General features: G+C 41.3%; 1 protein-coding gene across 1 annotated transcript in view; it reads right to left on the bottom strand.

The window, feature by feature from the left end:
* The window catches only part of COL22A1 (collagen type XXII alpha 1 chain), a gene marked incomplete at both ends in the record, with an annotated part of 197,763 nt that overhangs the window by 146,228 nt on the left and 31,870 nt on the right, over positions 1-19,665 (bottom strand). Inside the window, one exon of the mRNA XM_080339502.1 lies at positions 9,416-9,490. Within this exon, the coding sequence (XP_080195628.1) occupies positions 9,416-9,490 (75 nt within the window). The remainder of the gene's footprint in view (positions 1-9,415; positions 9,491-19,665) is intronic.

Below are 19,665 nucleotides of genomic sequence, written 5' to 3'. Positions count from 1 at the left end.
TTCACAATACTTTAGGCTGAAAACAGCTGTTTCTGGACAGCCAAGATGTGTCTCAGTATAGAGCTGGGATAGAAATGTCCAAATCCTGAAAGGGAGACCTAGTTCTTTATTCACCATGGGTTGTTGTTATTATTAAAGCAGACATCATCTGCTACAGCATTTTTGCTGTTCCTGCCATTCCTTCCTCCACAAGAAAGGAAATCTGGTAAGAGTTGACAGAGCACCAGAATAATTATGGATATTTTTAAGTGCTCACTAAAGTCTCCCTCTCCAATGCTCTTCCACCACATTAAAATTACTTACATACATATCAATATAACACTGCTCCAATCATAGGTTGCTCTTGGCAACAAGAAGCAGCATTTAGGATGGGGTGAGGTGCACAGTAATGCTACCATCCTTCAGTGTCCTAAACTTTCTGGCCTGCTAGCAGGAGGAAAAAGAAGCCCTTTTCCTCTTCCTTAATGACCAGCTGCTTGTGTTGGTGACCTATCTCTGACTTTGACATTTGGGTCAAAGTTAAAGCCACAAGACACTGAATCTTCACATTGACCCAACATCCTTGTAGGGCACACAGGTGTCACTTGTTTGCTCATGGTAAGGTCAGAGTCCCGCAGCTCGGATAATGTTCAGAACTGTCTCATTGTGAATGATCATAAAAAGGGTTTGAAAGGAAGTCTTTTGCTGGACATTTTTTTTTAGCTGTCTGTGGTTATTGCAAGAAGTGATTTCCAAAGACTTAAAATGGGTAAGGATTCTGTCTTCTTGCACTGTTTTAGTCCCCTTTAGTTCACCTCTCCAGCAAAGACAGAAAAAAGAAGCAGCTTATTTTTACATGGATAATTCATCCCACATCCAACACTCTCAGCTCAACAGTTTGATTCAGCATCATCAGCCAGTAATGGTTATCTGACTTATTCCCAAAGCATTAAGGACTGCACCTCTGAAGGAACAAACCACAGAGATTTACTGACTGCTCTCCAGCCCTGCATGCAGTACTGTAGTGACTAATGGGGCCATACAAGTCATTAAAAAAATTAATTTGCTATATTTTACAAGAAGCTTGCAAGTGAGTTTTGGAACTATGAAATTTTCTTAAGCCTATAAATTAAAGGGTCTCAAGAGTGCTTTAAAGACGTTCCTGCTCTTAACCCATTGCCCTTTCTTGCCATAGATGTTATGGCTGCGACTTAAGGAGCACTTCATGATGGTCTGACTTTATTCTAACCAGATCCACCAGACTTCAGTGAGGAGAGCAGCTAGGAGCTTATGCTAGTAATGAGGATCTGTTGAAGCACAAGGAATAGCTCTTACACCAGCATTAAGAAGGTGTAAGCCTACTACCTTCTAAGTGGTACTCATTTTCACCAGGAGCCACATCAGCCTGATTATTGCCTTCAAAGGGTAGAATGTAATTTTAGGACTGTATAAATGTAGCAGTAGTTATATGAAAATAAGTTTTACACCCCTGCTTTAGATGGTCTGAGTTTTATAACAATAATAAACCCTATATAGGGATTAATGCACTATACAGCACTTGGTACCCTTACACAGAAAGATAACACTTCAGGAAAGATAAAAGGGATATAAAACCAGTAAGAAAATTAGTCCAAAGGGACAGCATGAGGCAGAGAGAGAGACAGGTCAAAACCACAAACAAATAATTGAATACACAGCTATAGTCACCCCACCTGGTGGAAAAGGCTCTTGTAATCTAACCATCTAACCCTCAGCCTGCTGTAAAAACAGGAAATAAATACATGTCTACAGCGGTAGCCTCTGAGGCAGCACCTTTCAACACCTGGTCTCATGTTAATCACACACCGCTTTATTTGATGCATTGTTCTGTTTATCTACATCAGTTCACTCATTCTCTCTTGTCCATTTGCCTCTGTTTTTGGACAGTAGCTAGTGGCATATTGAACAACACTGAAAGCTGGGTTTGACACTGAACTCTTTGCCTCATTACTGAAGGCTTTTCTGTGTTGAAGTCATTCTCCATTTTCTCAGTGATGGACGTTTGGCTTAGTGCCACAGGCCCTCTTTCAGTTCCTTTCCTGCTCCAGTGATTTACAAGATTAAACAGACGTTCATTATGGCTTTGATGTCCTTGTATGCCAGATAGGCTTGCACCAGCTGAACTTACCAGGACTATTTGTATTAGGTTCTGATTTTAATTAGTTCCTCTATTTTGAAGTTCTCTTTTGAGTTCCTCAAGCCCTTAAGGTGTTCTGTGTTCCTCTGGAAAGCCATAAAATGGCATAACTGCAAACTCACCACTTGGGATAGCAGTGGAGAGGGAAGGACTCTGCATTTCTCTGAATAAAGGTTTTGTTGGTAGCACCCAGGAGGACTCTATGCATATAGCTGAGAAAAATGACAATGGATAAGTGTTTATGAAAGCCAAGTGGCAGGACTGAAGAGTTCAACATAACTAGCAACAATTCTTACTGCTTGCTCATAAAATTAATATTATTTTTAGAGTAAGAAAAGCTGTTTGAGGAAAAACAGCTTGCTAAGATATAACCTGCTAGGTTCTCCTTGTGATGTCATTTGGGCTATAGGAAAACCCTACCAAGATGTTATTCATGAAAATAAAAATAATCCCATTAATTGTAAGTACAGGCCTAATATAAAAGCAGGTAAGGATTGCTCTCTAAGAGACTGTGGTGATTGCTTTATGCCTGATGATCATCAGATTACACCCACAGGTACGCCAAAACCTGGCCACATTTGTCATCAGAGACCATTCACATCAGACAGACTGATTTAACTGCAAGTGTCAGGAGGACTTTATTAAAATGGTATATGCTCATTCTTCCCATCGTATGTGCACAATGGCCAGAAGGTCCTATCCCCATTGTCTTTGTCACTGAAAAATGTGAAAGCAAAGTGACAGTGCTGTGGCACAGCAAAGCTTCATTCTTCTGTCTCATGTCTATCCATGTCACAGGTGCATCCAGTCCTGCCTACACAGCTATAACACTGAGGATGGAGAGTGTTTGGTGTCTGCACAAATAACCAGCTTCACCTTTACTGCATGTATGCAGCCTTTGCTGATGACCACCGTGTCCATGCACCTAGTGTCCAAAGACAGTGATTCGTTTCAAATCTCTGCAGCTATTCATAGAATTCCCACTTGCCTCTCAGGGGCTTCCCAAGGAGACTATGAGAGGTATAAAGTGCAAAGGGAGGGTAAAATGCCAGTCACACAGGCACCACAAAAACACTTTTGTCCCCTGGAGGACATCAGTCTAATGTGCTCATTCTGCAGGTTCAACAGCCTGGACACTCCAATTTCCTCCTTCTACCACGTGTTTTAGTGGGCAAATGTAAATAGTCCCAGGGATATTATAATTAGCTGGTGAGTCACCGGCATCTCCGGAATGCGAACCCTGTGCTGCAAACCACAGGACTCTGGCGACATGCTGACAGTTAAACCCAGCCGCTGCAGTCTATAATTGTAGGGTGCTGGTTTTACAACCAGTGCCTCTACTGTAAAATGTTCAGACTTCCTTTATAGAGCTACAGAAAAACACGGAGGTCATAAATATGCTGGAATTTTGCTCATTTGCACATGGAGGTTTCCAAGATGGAGAAGAAAGTTGTTTTCTCAAGGCTGAGCTCAACCTGTGGTACAACCCATAAGGAAATTTCGCCTGTTCTTGGTACACACAGCCTTTACGACTAATTAGGAGTTAAGAGTCAGGGCTTTTATGTTCCTTCCTTGCTCCATTAGCACCATCCAGTGTGGGATGTATAATGTGATGTAGTAGTTGGAAGTATCACTCCCTAGGGTTAATTTCTCTTAGCACTTTATGGAAATCTTTTCAGGCCATTCTTTACTTCTGTGGCAGTTTGCCCCTGAAAACAGCAGTCGATATCTGTTGCAGAGTGTTAACTCTTCTGGCAGATAATGTTGAGGATTAAAGCTCAGCCCATTTTTAATTCTAGGGATCATCCAGATTTCTGCAAACAAATCCCATGTCCTGCAGGTCTAGATTAAAATACGAATCATTCAAATGTGAAGTTTTAAAACCTCGAAAAGTATAATTCATTTTCAATAAGTTTCCTGTATTGTTTTGGTGCAATATAATGATTCATAAAAATACACAAAGAGCACACCTTCAGGGTACAAAATGTTATCATTGTGTTTTCCTGCCTGGTCATGATTAATAGCAAGCTATTATCCTTTGTTAAATGCTGATGGAACCAAAATGACAGTTCAGCAATATAAGAGGTATTAAGCATTACAACTGAGGTTTTATTTTGAATGCTTCAGGGCAGATGTGTTAAACCCTCTTTTGTCTTCATTTCTCTACTTGATAAAAAACAAGCAAACAAAAAAAAACCTACAGAAAACCTACAAAGATGGTACCCACAAGGATGCTTAAGAACTTTATTTAAACAGTCATTAAGCATTGCTTCAAGATATCAAACTTTCTAGAAGAGAAACAGTGTTTATCCTGGTACTCTAACCAGATTTCTTGCTTTCTTTCAAAAGTCTGTGTGTGATTTCTAATGCAGCAACATTTATATTCTCAATTTACATGTTATGAACCATTAAGCAGATGCTGCTTCACTTTACTGCCAGAATTTGCATCAGTAGTAAAGCTGCCTATATATTCTTAACTCATATGATCCTGTTTCACTGTGGTAGCCCTTACTGAATGCTACAGCTAGTGGTTTTTTTATTAAAATGCTATAATACCAGAGGCTCACAGAGTACAATCCTCTTCTATGAGAGCACTCATGATTATCCATCGCTGTTAATTTGTCTCCATTACTACTAGTTCACCATTTGTTCCAGTGCTTGATATCTCTGCCAATTTGAAACCTTCTTCTGATGTCTTGAATGTATCTCTTAAACAGTTGATACCCATTTGTTATTGTACTCTTTGTCCGTTAGCTTGAGTGATTCCCCTACCTCCCTTCTGCTATTTCCCTCCTTTATTTGCAGAAATAAATAGTATGCCCCCCTTTCCACCTACACACTGCAAGATTAACCAAACACAGTTTTTAAATCTCCTGTTTGAAAATATTGTCTCTGGCTCCTGAATGCAATAGTAGCTCCTCAAGCCTGAATCCATCTTTCTTGAGCTAAGGAGGTCTAAGCATACTTTTCCAGATAAGCTGTAACCAAAGCCATGTCCACTCTCATTAATTCTTCCCTATCTCTACGAGACCTATTTTACCTTGTCCAAAATTGTCCTTTGCCTTTTCCCCAGCTGTACAGCATCGTGTACACAAAGTACTGTTATTGATCCATAAGTATCATAACAGGCCTTTTAAACTAATAGTCTCAAGTCAGTTGGAAAAATTCCCAGTTTCTTGAGGCCAACCAGTTCCTCCTTCGAGGATATTCCAATTCCAATCTATCTAGTGGTAACTCACAGAGAAGATCAGACCTAAATCTGGATTAGACCTAAAACTGAGGACTTCCATCACTGTCTGCCCTCTGCTTTGTTCTTCTCCCTCCTAGAAACGTCATCATTATCTTCCTGCTAACAAATGTCTAGCTCATATTATAACTTTCATTAATCAATATACTTTTTCACTGCGGCAATGATTTTCAATACAGTACTCAACAAATGCTTGCTGAAGTCCAGATACATCAGATTTGCTTAGTTCTCTTTGTCTAAAGAAAAAAAGAAGCAAACAAACAAAAGGCAAAAGAACAACAACAAAAAATATTTAGCTTTTTTTCTTATCTCTACTAGAGTAACCCAAGTCATATTCACTTAACTCCAGACACAGGCTTAAAGGTAGCAGGTCATGCTGTAACTCGTATGCAGGTAGGATATACAAGAAAGGGCTGGCATTGGTTATGTTCTATGTAAAGGAATTGCCTGTGACATCTGCTGGTGTACTTCACAGTATAAAAATATAAGAAAAAGAATCCCCAGAAAGACTTTTGTCCCTCTTACTTTCAGTTCTGATGTTGTGCCCCTGTCTGAGAAAGGGAGAAGTCTTTAATCTGAGAAGCCTTTTAATACTGTAGTCCCTGTCCCCAAAACGAAATTTACTGCAACTTGCACTTTACAGGGCTGCACTTTGCATCTGTCTAGAAACAAGCTTGTACAAGATGTACCTATGAAGTTCTGTGTTAGGAGCCTGCTGGGCAAGGATCACTTTTGGTTGTCATTAGGCTTCCAGTGGAGCACAAAATACAGGTGTTAGCTTAAAATCGTTGAACGTATAAGGACCTGGGTAGCGGAGGAACAGCCCCCCCAGTGCTGTCACTAGTAAAAATGCAAAAATTCCGGAGCTGAACGGCTCTGACAAGTGTGAGGGAGCAGAAGGCAGGCCGCTTCTCAAAACTGAAATGCAGTCCTCTTTAGGACAGAATGAAAAAGCCTTTCAGCAACAACTAACAGCAAAACACATGCTTCTGGATGAGGAAACACAGCATACTAAGCTAACAGAAATTTTCCAGTTACTTTAATAGGAAGAGGGCAATGATTTTTCTGTTGGATTTGTATTCAGGGTCCCATAGTCTTCAAAAGGTGCTATAGGGTATGTAAGGAGTACCTAAGGAGTATAACAGCATTTTAGTAGTATAATAACCCATCTCCAGCAGCATAATGATCTTGAGCAAACCCAGAATTTCCATTCAACTTCTACCAGAAAAGAGACAAACATTTTCCTAATCAACAGGAACAGGAAAAGAAATAAATCATTGTCATACCACGTAAGACTAGTCAGGGGCCTTCTATAAACACTCTTATATTGGTGAAGAAGGACAAGGCACACCACTTCAATCAAAGGTGCTAAATACGAAGCCCATCTACAAGAAGAGATGGAACGAGGATCTGGGGAACTACAGACCTGTCAGTTTAACCCCCGTGTCAGGGAAGGTCATGGAGCAGATCATCCTGAGTGACATCACATGACATATACAAGAAAACTAAGTGATCCGGCCCAGTCAACATGGGTTTATGAAAAGCAAGTCCTGTTTGACCAACCTGATCTCCTTCTACAACAAGGTGACCCACCTAGTAGAAGAGGGAAAGGTGGTGGATGTTGTGTACTTTGACTTCAGTAAGGCCTTTGACACCATTTCCCACAACATTCTCCTGGAGAAGCTGCAGCTCATGGCCTGGATGGTTGTTCTCTGTGATGGATAAGGAACTGGCTGGAGGGCCGGGCTCAAAGAGCCAAACAGAGCCAAATCCAGTTGATGGCCGGTCATGAGTGGTGTTCCCCAGGCCTCAGTATTGAGGCCAGTTCTGTTTAATCTCTATATCAATGATCTGGATGAGGGGATTAAGTGCACCCTTAGTAAGTTTGCAGATGACACCAAGCTGAGTGGGCATGTTGATCTGCTGGAGGGTAGAAAAGCTCTACAGGGGGATCTGGACCAGCTGGGTCATTGGGCTGAGGCCAGTTGTCTGTGGTGGAGTCACCATCCCTGGAGGGGTTTAACAGATGTATCGATGATGTTCTTAGGGACATGGTTTAGTGCCAGACTTAAGTTAATGGTTGGACTCGATGATCCTGAGGATCTCTTCCAACGAAAATGATTCTATGATTCTAAATAATAGAAAATATTGTTATTTAGTCTCTGCGTGGTATGGTGAATGTTTAGACCTTACAGTGAACAGAGATTTCCTGGGTCAAATAAATTTCAGACATATGCTATCAGTTTAACCAGGGGAGAAGACTTGTTGCAATAAAGGAAATTCCGATCAGGTACTAGGGAAGAAAAAATAAATCAGTGTGATAGTGACCAAACTGGAACAGGTACCCAGAGGACTTGTGGAAAGCACATCTTTGAAGGTACTCAAAACTCAACTGTACAAGGCCCAGAACAACCTATTCTAATTTCAAAGTGGATCTGCCTTTGAAGTAGGCCTTGCTTTAAGCATACAGTTAGACCAGTTGTTTTCCATAGGTCTCTTCCAACCTGGAATATTCTACAGATCTAAGACTGCAAAGACATTTTTGAAGTTAAAATGGTGAATATTGATTTTCTGTCTAGGAGGGAAGTGGGATTTGAAGTTAAAAGGAAAAATAAGTCAAAAACTTAAGATAAGTGCTAAAGTATATACAAATATAAATATGTATTTGCATATATCTACACCTCACTCTTCTCAAAACTCTTGCACCAGACCTGAAGTGTGATGTTTGTGCTTTACACTGATCAACAGAATATATATTTTGAAGTCAGATAAAATAATAGAGACAATTAATTAACACAGGACTTAAAATTCTACTCAGATAAACACAGATGAGACAAAGACAGCCATTTGCAACATCTTCTAGAAAGGATCACAGGTTGTCATCTAAGGAGGGACACAATCTTCCTATTGATTTTGAGCCGCAGGTTCCCCTGCAAATAGTTTCATTCAGAATCAGTAGGGCTATTTGCTGAATACAGCCCAGTGATGGGAGGACTGTCTGAACAGGTTGATGAGAGACCTAGCAATAGACCACAGCTGAAAATGGGTGTTTGGGGATTACAAGTTTGGGTCTAATGACCAGAAAATATGTTACCACCCAGCATTATTACAAGCTTAGTTGTAATCAGACTGCAGCCAAAATAAGCTGTGCAGTTGGAACTGATATTTTGTGCAGGCAGTGAAAATCCCCCAAAGGAAAAAAAAAAAAACAAAACTCTGAGCAAGTAGCAGAGCTGTCAAACCTTGACTGTTTCTACTCATAATTGAGGTGCAGAAGAGCCTCCAGCCTCCCACTGCAGTGACTTATGTTCTTGGGTCAGTCACAGATATTCCCAGTACAGCCTTGATGGGCAGGTTTTCTCTGTCAACAGCTCAAACAGTCTCGGGGGGCTAGAAAAGAGGTGTAGCCCACTCAGATATCTGACAGATTAAGTCCTTCAGCTGGCTGCAAAGATACATTAGAACTCACAGAAAAGCAGAAGTATTATCAGACTGAGTTTCCTCTTGATTTTTCACCAACGTTTCAGAAAAGATGGTTCTTCTTGGTACTTCTTACATTTTCTTTTTTTTTCTTCTTTCTTTTCTTTTTTTTTTTTTTTTTCAAATACATACATATATAAGCACTTATTCAATGGTAATTACCATTGTCCTTGGAGGTCCCACAGCAATCACAGATTAAATAAAAGGAAATCAAAACTGACCGAATGTGGAGTGATAAAAAAAAAAAAAAAAAAGTCATTTCCAAGGCTTATTGCATTCCTCTATCTACCACACTAAGCTCTATTGGCTTTTTAATTTGCTGTCATATCAAAAGAAAGCTCATGATTAATTTGCTATCAACTGTCAACAGATAACTTTTTTTGAGCCCTGCAGTTTCTAATGTACTTTCTTACCACTGAATATGTGTTGGATTAAGAAAATGCCAACTAGGTGTAGTGAATCAGAACATCAAACTAGAAAAGCACAGTTATACTATTTCAGTTCCCAGATATACAACAGAAATGTCTTTTTACCTGGAATCTCATCAGTCCCTCCATTTGTGTGTTTGAATCGATCTCCTTCCACGTGGACATTTGGACACAGAACATCTGGAAAGCAGAAGAATCGGTATAAAATTATGGCAGGTAAACACATCATTTTGGACGCTACAGTACTAATAAAAGCAGGTCTCTTGGGTTTTGTCCAACATTTGCACAGGATCTCACAGCAATAACTCTGGTTATTTCTCTATGCATGCCTTAAACACCCTTCTCCTACCCTATCCCCTAATCACAAGCTGAGCAAGGGACCCAATACACTGTGTCTAGTTTTGAACCACTTTTTGCTGCCTGACCAGGCAAGAAACCAAACAGAACAGACGATTTGAGCCTTTCCCTTAGCTAGGACATCACTCTGGGTTTTTCACTAGTCTGTAAATCTACATGAAAGACATAAAAACTTAAGAAAATTGAAAATACGATTCCACTCCCAGATTTGTTGGAATTTCTGAAGGCCCAGCTGACATAGATGTGTTGTCTAAACTTTTCAGAAAGGGCAGCTCCTACTCAGAAAAACCTCAGACCAGAAGTGTTAAGACAGGAAAGGGAATCCAGAGCATAGAAAATGAAGTGACTTTAGTCACACCAAGGTCCCATCACAGACCATTGTCAGACACAAAAGGTGAAGTCCACTCTCCTGTATCATACTGTATTACATGTGATTCTCCTGTTAACACTCCTCCAGGACCATGACTATTTCTGTGTCTGCTCCTTGAGTCTGTTCAATCAGAAAGCAGCGTTAAATATCACTAAAACTTTGAAGAATATTCACCCCTACACACAGGTTTCAAAAAAGTCATTAAAATACCCAGCCTTGTCAGCTGTTTCTCATGCTCCCAATTAGTGTCAACACAATCACAGGTAAATGCTTTTCTGCAAAGAACTGTCTACTTATCCACTTCTTTCCTGCCATATCTCTGAAATAACATTTATTCATGTTTTGTTTTCCCAGATTGATAAGTAATTGCATACTTGTTAACAATGGGGACAGGTAGTTCAAGGAATCCATTTAATGAGAATATAAAAATGAGCCCCTGACTTTTCACCACTTGCACAGCCTCAAACTTATGTCCTTTATTTGATTTAAAGAACAGTCAGGTGGAGATAGCCAAGAAGAACACATGCAAATGCCCATATCCTCTGCATTTGCAATACTTATCTTGACATATTCTTTGCTTTCATCTTTATTGCTAAGACCAGCCCTGAGGAATCCCACTGAGGAAACCCAGACCTTGGAGGTAAGAGAGAAAGTCTGGAAAAAGCAAGACTTTCCTTTGGTTGAGGAGGATCAGGTTAGAGATCATTTAGGTAAACTGGACATCCACAAATCCAGGGGCCTCAATGGGATGCACCCATGTGTGCTGAAAGAGCTGGCAGACGTTATCACTCAGCCACTCTCCATCATCTTTGAAAGGTCCTAGAGAACAGGAGAGGAGCCTGAGGACTGGAATAAAGCCAATGACACTCAAGTCTTCAAAAAGAGCAAGAAGAACAACCCAGGAAACTATAGGCCAATCAGCATCACCTCCATCCCTGGAAAGTTGATGAAACAGCTCATTCTGGATGTCATCTCCAAGCACGTGCAGGAAAAAAAGGTTATCAGGAGTAGTCAACATGGATTCACCAAGGGGAAATAATGTTTGACCAACCTGATAGCCTTCTGTGATTGTATGACTGGCTGGGTAGATGAGGAAGAGCAGTGGATGTTGTCTACCTTGACTTCAGCGAGGCTTTTGACACTGTCTCTCACAACATCCTCATCGATAAGCTCAGGAAGTGTGGGCTGGATGAGTACACAGTGAGATGGATTGAGAACTGGCTGGATCGCAGAGCTCAGAGGGTTGTGATCAATAGTGTAAAGTCTGTTTGGAGGCCTGTAGTTAGTGTGGTTCCTCAGGGGTCAGTATGGGGTCCAGTCTTGTTTAACCTATTCATCAGTGACCTGGATGAAGAGACCAAGTGCATCCTCAACAAGTTTGTTGATGATACCAAACTGGGAGGAAGGGCTGATAACACCAGGAGGCTGTGTTAACATCCAGTGAGACCTGTACAGGCAGGAGGACTCGGCAGAGAAGAACATGATCAAGTTCAACAAGGGCAAGTGTAGGGTCCTGCATCTGAGGAGGAACAACCCCAGGCACCAATCCAGGTTAGCGGTTGGCCTGCTGGAAAGCAGCTCTGCAGAGAAGGACTTGAGGGTCCTGGTGGACAACAGGTTGACCATGAGCCAGCAGGGTGACCTTGTGAGCAAGAAGGCCAATGGTATCCTGGGGTGCATTAGGAAAAGTGTGACTAGCAAGTCTGAGGGAGGTTGTCCTCCTCCTCTACTCTGCCCTGGTGAGGCCACATCTGGAGAACTGCATCCAGTTCTGGGCCCCCCTGTTTAAGAAGGACAAGGAATTACGGGAGGGAGTCCAGGAGCTACAAAGATGATGAGGGGTTTGGAGCATCTTTCTTATGAGGAAAGAATGAGAGAGCTGGGGCTGTTCAGCCTGGAGAAGAGAAGCTGAGAGTTTATCTTACCAATATTTATAAATATCTCAAGTGTGGGTGTCAAGAGGATAAGACCAGACTCTTTTTGAGTGGTGTCCAACAATAGGTTGAGGGGCAATGGGCACAAGCTGAAGCACAGAAGGTTCTATCTAAACATGAAGAAAAACTTCTTTCCTTTGAGGTGCCAGAGCCCTGGACCAGGCTGCCCAGAGGGGTTGTGAGTCTCCTTCTCTGGAGACATTCAAAACCCATCTGGATGCATGCTTATGCAATCTGCCTTGGTGAACCTGCTTTAGCAGGTGGGTTGGACTAGATGTTCGTGCTCTGGCAGGGGGATTGGACTAGATGATCTTTTGAGGTCCCTTCCAATCCCTAACATTCTGTGATTCTGTGATCTCCAGGTGTTCCTTCCAACCCCAGCCATTCTGTGATTTTGTGATATGGTATTTAGTATCATTTCCACCTGATGTTTAGTATGTTATTCCTTCAGTATCATTAATTGTTGTGCTTCTCAAGGAGCAACAACGGCCAGATGCTCCCTAAGGGATGGGAAGTCAGGAGCTGAGGGTGACCCAAGCCCAGGCAATGCCCTCACCAACGGGGCACAATCTCACAGGGCTCTCTGAAGACTTTCTAGAGCAGGCCTACCTTGAATTGTGCATGAAGCTTCATACAAAATCTTGAGATAAAAATTACTTTTCTCAGGAGATTGCTAGCAGGCTCTATATCTCTCCTCCTGGTTCCTGACTCTCAGTAAAAAAACAAATAAGTAAATAAATAATTCATAATGTTTGGTTAAACCTAGCACTGTAATCAGATTTTTTTTTTCCTGTTTTACTGTGCTAATGAGTTTATGATCTGGATTATCAGCTGCAGATGAGGCACTCTCAGCTCAGTGGAAAGAAGGGGGACTGTAAAAGCCATTTCCAGAAGCCTCAACAGTCAATGCAGCAACCCAAAGCAGTTGAACACATTTAGCCACCCCTTTGCCGCAGCACTGAGGGAAGCCGGAGAGAGGTTGCTCATGCAAGTTTGTGTTACCCAGGACATTTCAGACTTACTTTGGAGCAATTTTAGGGCTGCCACTTCTATAGATAATATTCCGAGTAGTCAATTTTATTTTATTTTTTTTTTTTACCACACTAGGAACCAATACTGATTGATGCACAGGGTCGCTTGTGCTCCCTGATGCCTGTTGGTTTGAAAGCCAGGATACTTCACTCAAACCTGTTTATGCCTTGACATTAGAAGTTGAAACCGTGTTGTAGGTTCTCCTCTATCATTTGGACTTGATGATAGAGGAGATCTTTTCCAACCAAAATGATGCTATTATTCCATGATCAAGGGTCTGCACAACTTCCCGACATATACGCTTTTAAATACATATTGTTTAAAATTACTTCCTTGTCCTTTATGTAATATCCTGTCAATCTTTTGCTTTAACTCCAAATTTTATCAGCAAAGATTTTGCATTTATGTCCATGTGCTTCATGGAAGATTTTAATAGCACCAGAAATGGTATATATCCCTTTTACATTTGCACTAGAAATGATGACTTTCCACTGACACCTGCTTCATGAGATCAGTCAGCTATTAATCCATTGTAGAGTGTTACTTTTTAATGCAAATGTCATTCAATAGACAATAATGATGCCTAAGAACAAATGTATTATATCTAGGTAGTTACCATAACAACGAAACTGTAACTCTCAACAGAAAGAATTTCGTTTTGTTAGAGATTACCTATTTCTCATATAGTTAAAATCCTTGAATAGGAATATCTAATAATTCCCATTCTGTAATACTTTGTTCACTGGCTTCGACGTCAATTATTATTTTTTGTCAGTGAGATTAGGCAAACTGGTCTATAGCTGTACATATGAATCATTTTTCATTTTTTAATAGTGATACATTATCATCATTTCAAAGTCCCATAACTAGTGTTGAACAAGGGAGTTATATATTTTCCCAGGTATCTTTCTTCTCTTTTACTATTGTTATGCTCTGGTAGTCTAAACTTGCTGAAGATGACTATGTTTTGTTAGGATGGCTGGTGGCTTTGTTTTGGAGTCACTCGCTTCGTACAACCAGAAGGTCTATCCAGGGTTGTCACCCGAAACCTCATTTCCTTCCTCTAGAGATGGACTCCTCAGTAGATAACTTGCTCAATATGGGATAACTAATTCATTAATGTAGCCTGCTTTTTTGCAGATTTCCAAATTGTTCAGAACTGTTTGTGGTTCCCACATCACTAAGAAAACAGAGAATCCACTTCAGCCTACAGAAGCATTGGTGCTGACTCGAGGACAACAGTTTTTTTACCTGCCTTGCTCCTGAGTTGATCTTTACTGATAACCACAGGCACATAGAACTGACAAGAGTCACATCCACTACTCTGTTTTCCACACTGCTCCCTGTTCTCCCTCACTCCAGCTTTACAAGGTCCTCTGGAACAGAGGGACATTTAATAAGACATTTGCTGCAGGAGCTGCTTAAGTAAAAATGACTAACACAGAAAATATTGTGAAATAGTATTGTAGTTCATATCACTGAATCTGTAAAAGAAATAGACACTATATCTCTTTCAAAGAGGCATTCACTCGTTTCCAAGAACTAGAGATATTGCTTAGGGAATATTTATCCTGAATGCTGAGGAGAAGGACTTGAGGGTGTTGGTTCATGAGAAGCTCAGCTGACTCAGCAATGTGCACTTTCAGCCCAGAAGTGGTGATTTAGAGAAGAAACATAGACAGAAACACTTTACCCCAAAGGGCTCTGTGTTCTCCAGCAAGAATGCCTTTTCAGGAGATGCCCTTAGCCACAGTCCGATTGTGAACACATCTTTTCAAAGGGAACACACCAAGAACTGATGCAACACCTTGGTCACTGAGAAATTCTTACCTAATCTGAGCTATTTTAGCACCGTCTACAAGTGTCTTGCACACTAGTTTTAGGATGGGATGCACCAGCCTTTGGAGATGTGCATCAGATATTGACAGAGCTTTGCAATGGTTATGTTTCTTTAAAGCAGGTAAAGTTGAGTATGACAATTCCCATCATAAAAATGCTTAAGAACCTGGAGGAAATGGGGCTCTCTGTCCTGCTTCATATGACCCTGACCTCCTGCTCTGAATCCTGCTCATCACTGAATAGGCAAGTTGGTACGTTCGAGCTTCTTGGTTCAAGAAAGCACAATGTAGTTTTCTGAAAGTGATCTAACCACAAATAATATATTTTTCCCTAAGCAAATCACACTGAGATCAGTTTGACGATAATGAGTGATTCAAGCCTCTCTTTTACACATCATCCTTTAGACTATTCCCTACTAAAAAATCCTGAAGCTGTCAAACATTTTAAAGTTAAAAGAGACAGTACATCTTACAGAGCATATGCACTGTAAGAGAACGTCCTCAGAACATGTCAGATCAGGAACTTTCACTAGCATTAAATTAACATTAATAACATATTGACATGAAACTGTAATAATAAGGCTGCAGTTCTGGAAAACAACGATGTGAATGTTCCAATCTTTTATGTCTCTTTGCTTCCAAGCCATTTCAAAGGCAAGTGAAGGAAAAGATACAGAAAAAAAGGAAAGCAATAGAGAAAGGGAAAAGAGGAAAAAAGGGAGGAGAGGGAGAGGGAGATGAAAAGGGAAGGAGGGAAGGAGGGAAGGAGGGAAGGAGGGAAGGAGGGAAGGAGGGAAGGAGGGAAGGAGGGAAGGAGGGAAGGAGGGAAGGAGGGAAGGAGGGAAGGAGGGAAGGAGGGAAGGAGGGAAGGAGGGAAGGAGGGAAGGAGGGAAGGAGGGAAGGAGAGAGAGAAAGGGAGAGAGAAAGGGAGAGAGAAAGGGAGAGAGAAAGGGAGAGAGAAAGGGAGAGAGAAAGGGAGAGAGAAAGGGAGAGAGAAAGGGAGAGAGAAAGGGAGAGAGAAAGGGAGAGAGAAAGGGAGAAGATAGAGAAATGGGAAGGAGGAGAGGGAAAGGGTTATTTTGACACAGAAGGGTTCATTCATTTAGGGTCTATAAACATACAAATGGAGAAAAGATTTTGCACTGTAGTGGGCCATTAAATGTGAAACTTCCTTGAAACTGAAGCAAAAGAGATTGAAACAATAAGGCACCTTTCCCTTTCTGACATCACCTGTGGATTAGCTTATACGAGGAGCACATAAGGCACCTCCAGCCTGTGTGTGTGTCTGCCTGGGGACCGAGCAGTAATTCGGACCCAACAGGCAGGTAAGACATGGGGGACCTGCAGAGTCCACACTGATGGGCTTTGGTGTCCTCCCTCACCCCATGAGTTTATGAATCTCCTGTTCTATTTGTACCATAGGAAGAGCATAATTATGGGAAGAACTGTCTTCTCCACGAGCCCAATCTCTGTAGCTGTTTCCTAAAACACCCTTTTGAAGGCTAATCCCACACTTGGAAAGTTTGCTTAAAGTCACAGTGTGATCCTACTACCTCTTAGGGCTTTCTCTGGAGAAAACTTCCCTGTAAAGTGCTAAACACAAACCCCAGTTGCCAGTGCTCCATCCTTTGGTCCTTAGGACTCTGCTTATACAGCTTCTTCATATTCATTTTTAGTCTTTCAAGAAGAAGTAAGCCCTCAGCTGCCAAAGGCTCCTCCAGGAACTTGTGTATAATGAATGCTGAACACATGCAGCTGTCAGGTTACACAAGAATAAAGTAGAGAGGTGAGAACAGAAACGCGAGAAGGTTAAAGCAAACATTATTACCATGTTTCCTTTTTTTTTTTTTTTTTCCCAAACTGAGAATTTTAGGATTCCAGAATCTCATCAGCACCCAGTGCATTGCCAGAGATTCAGCTACTCTCCCTGCAACGGGAAGTCTCCACTTTATCTTCAAATGCATGATATTCCCAACCTAAACATTTGCATTTTCTCATCCCCTGACGCTGGTCCTTAGCCCACCATAAATTCTACCCATGGATAAGGAAATAACTTGGCAAATTCAAGCTTTGTTAAAAGCTGTCTCCCAAAACTTTAGACTAGATTTCAAAATATTTGCCAGGAATTCTTTAGCCACTGTCCAAAGATGATCTCCGACTCTTACATGCTTTTCAGAGCTAAACAGCTATAATCTTGCAAGAAAGAGATATTAGGGGGATTTGGGGGTGAGGGTGGAGGAGCACATGCATAGAGTAAGCTTCATTTTTTGGTATAGTCAATATTGCTTTTTTTTCTTTTCCTACATTAAAGCAAATATTCCCACCAAAGTCTAAACTTTAGAGGAAGGTCCTGGTGAATAAATTTTTCTTCAGAAGATTTCATGAAACCAGTTCCTCAGAGAAGCTTTCCCAGACCCCATTAGCTCTGCTGTTCAATTACTTTAGTGTTTTGCTGTATAGCAGTTCCTCCAGCACACTTAACTCCCTGCAGTCAGTTTATGATTAAAGTGATTCCTATATATAGAACTACCTTCATTTTATTCTCTTTTTTTTTTGTTTGTTTTCCATAAAACATTGTGCATTGACTATTACAAAATCTCGATATTCAAGAGTTTGGGATTTTGTATTCCCACTCTTTAAATAATATTACTTATTTTAAAAGAATACCTCCATGTTCTGCCCATATTCACTAAATAGTTTTTGCAAATGTCATTGTCAGGTATTATTTCTCAGAAAATGAACCGATCCTTGAGGTGCCACCCACCTTTGGAAACAAATTCAGAAGGGAAAAAAGCTGGCATATCTTTCAACTACAGTGGTGGCACTGACAGTGTAATGATACTGCAATTGCTTCTATACGAACATTATAATTTGTAACAAGATGTAGGTAAAACAGAGTATCACAGCAATTATATGATTCCATCTTGCAGTTTCATGCCTTATGCAATTTTCACTTCCTTTCTGAAATCACACTATATCTCATGCCGTGAAGCTTAAAGTCCATCAGTGCCAGGAAAATCACCCGTTCGTGGTCGGTGCAGCCAAGGTGGTTTCTGCCTTTTTCTCTTGAAATAATGCCTACACTGTTTCTGGATGAGGGTCCCATATTTGCACACCAAGACACTCTGCAACCACAGTCCCAGCTTATAGGCTGAGCAAACACAATTGCAGTCCACCCTGCTTCTCATACTATCCAGAGGCTGTGGCATTGTCACATTTTTCCACTAAAACATTATTCTAAAAATGCACCAACACCCAGCTGAATCACTCTCCAGACTCCCCTGGCTGCTGAGTAGTTTGCAAGCGACTGCAGTGGGAGTGCAGAAATCTGCATTTGCAGGGTTTCCCCCTCTTTAATCAGCACAGCAGCCAGAAAACATGATTATTTGAGTAACCACACATTTATTGCCCTGCAATGTTAAGTAGCCTTTGGAGCATTAATGCAATACACATTTAAGGTCCCAGGCAAGAGGACATTCTTCTTTGGCTCCTTCTGCAGGAATGGAGAAGACAGGCTCCTTCAGAGGGCAATTCAGAGCAGAAACCTAATTTAGATGCCCTGATTTACCCCTGAAAAGCTACTCTTTTCTTACTGGCCACAGGGGGAACCTAAGGACACATGGTTCCCAAGTTAGACAGCTATCAAAGGCACCACAGTTACATCCATCCAATTAAAACAAGCATGGTTGGGTGCATTGCTGGGCACTGAGGCCAGAGCATGTTCAATCCCACATCTATGCTAGCAAATGGTCTTTGCCTCCAAAATAAGGTGCCTGCTGACCATGAACAGTCCCTGGCACGTTTTACGTACCCATCTGGGCCCTAGAAATGCTCTGACAGTGTTAGCTCGCCTGGGCCAAAACATGCCAGACACCGGTGCAGATGAGTGCGTTACATTGCCCCGGAATGTTTCTGGCCACGTTTACGGTTACTGGTTTAGATATAGCCCATAAATATTATCCTTTGCTAAGAGCTCTGTAATAAAGATCAAAAGGAGTCTCTTGGGAAAAATGGTAAATTCATTTTATGGTCACAGGTCACCAATTTTTAAATGCATTCGGTTCAAGCAAGAAAGTGGGAAAGAGGCTAAGCACACAGCCAAGAATGTTGTATCCCATTTAACTGGGGACAGAGGAAATGCAAGGAGATCTGGAATTTGCAAAACACTTAAAGTTTTTTTGAAGGCTAGCAAAGAAAAAAAAAAAAGACATTAAATCCTTTTCCTACACTTGCTTCCTGTCCTGCCTCACTCACACTGGCACTGTTCACATAAATGTGAAAAACATTGTTTTCCCCATAATGTGGCAGGCTGTGCTGTGCATTTATGCCACCTTCTCACCCTGGATCTAAGCTTCTCTCTCTTCTCCTTTTGTCACTGTCCACTGTCTTTTTCATTTCTCATTTGTGTTTGTCCCATGCTCTGGATCTTGATTCCAAAGGGAACCATCCTATTACAGGTACTCACACATGAAGTGACAACTACACAACCCCACCAACACAGGGAATGCCAAACAGCTCAAGAGCCCTATCTCCAGGTTGAGACCATACACCAACCTCTAGCCTCTCTTCAGATGTCCTTTAAAATTTCTTGGAGAACCTCCTGAATCTTGGTGAAGGCTCATCTTTCCAAGAGATACCTACACTACAGGACTCACTGATGGTCTCTCACTCCCCGATGCACCCACACAAATGCAAGAAACTTGTTGGATGGATGACAGCAGACATATATTGTTAAGAGGACTGATGTAATTAGCACCATTTAAGTGAGTAGCATACAGAATTAATTTGCACATGCTCCCACAGGGAATAAGTGGCATTATGGGA

This window comes from Nesoenas mayeri (assembly GCF_963082525.1).
Source record: "Nesoenas mayeri genome assembly, chromosome: 2".
Taxonomy (NCBI): Eukaryota; Metazoa; Chordata; class Aves; order Columbiformes; family Columbidae; genus Nesoenas; species Nesoenas mayeri.
This window is presented reverse-complemented; position numbering and strand designations above follow the sequence as displayed.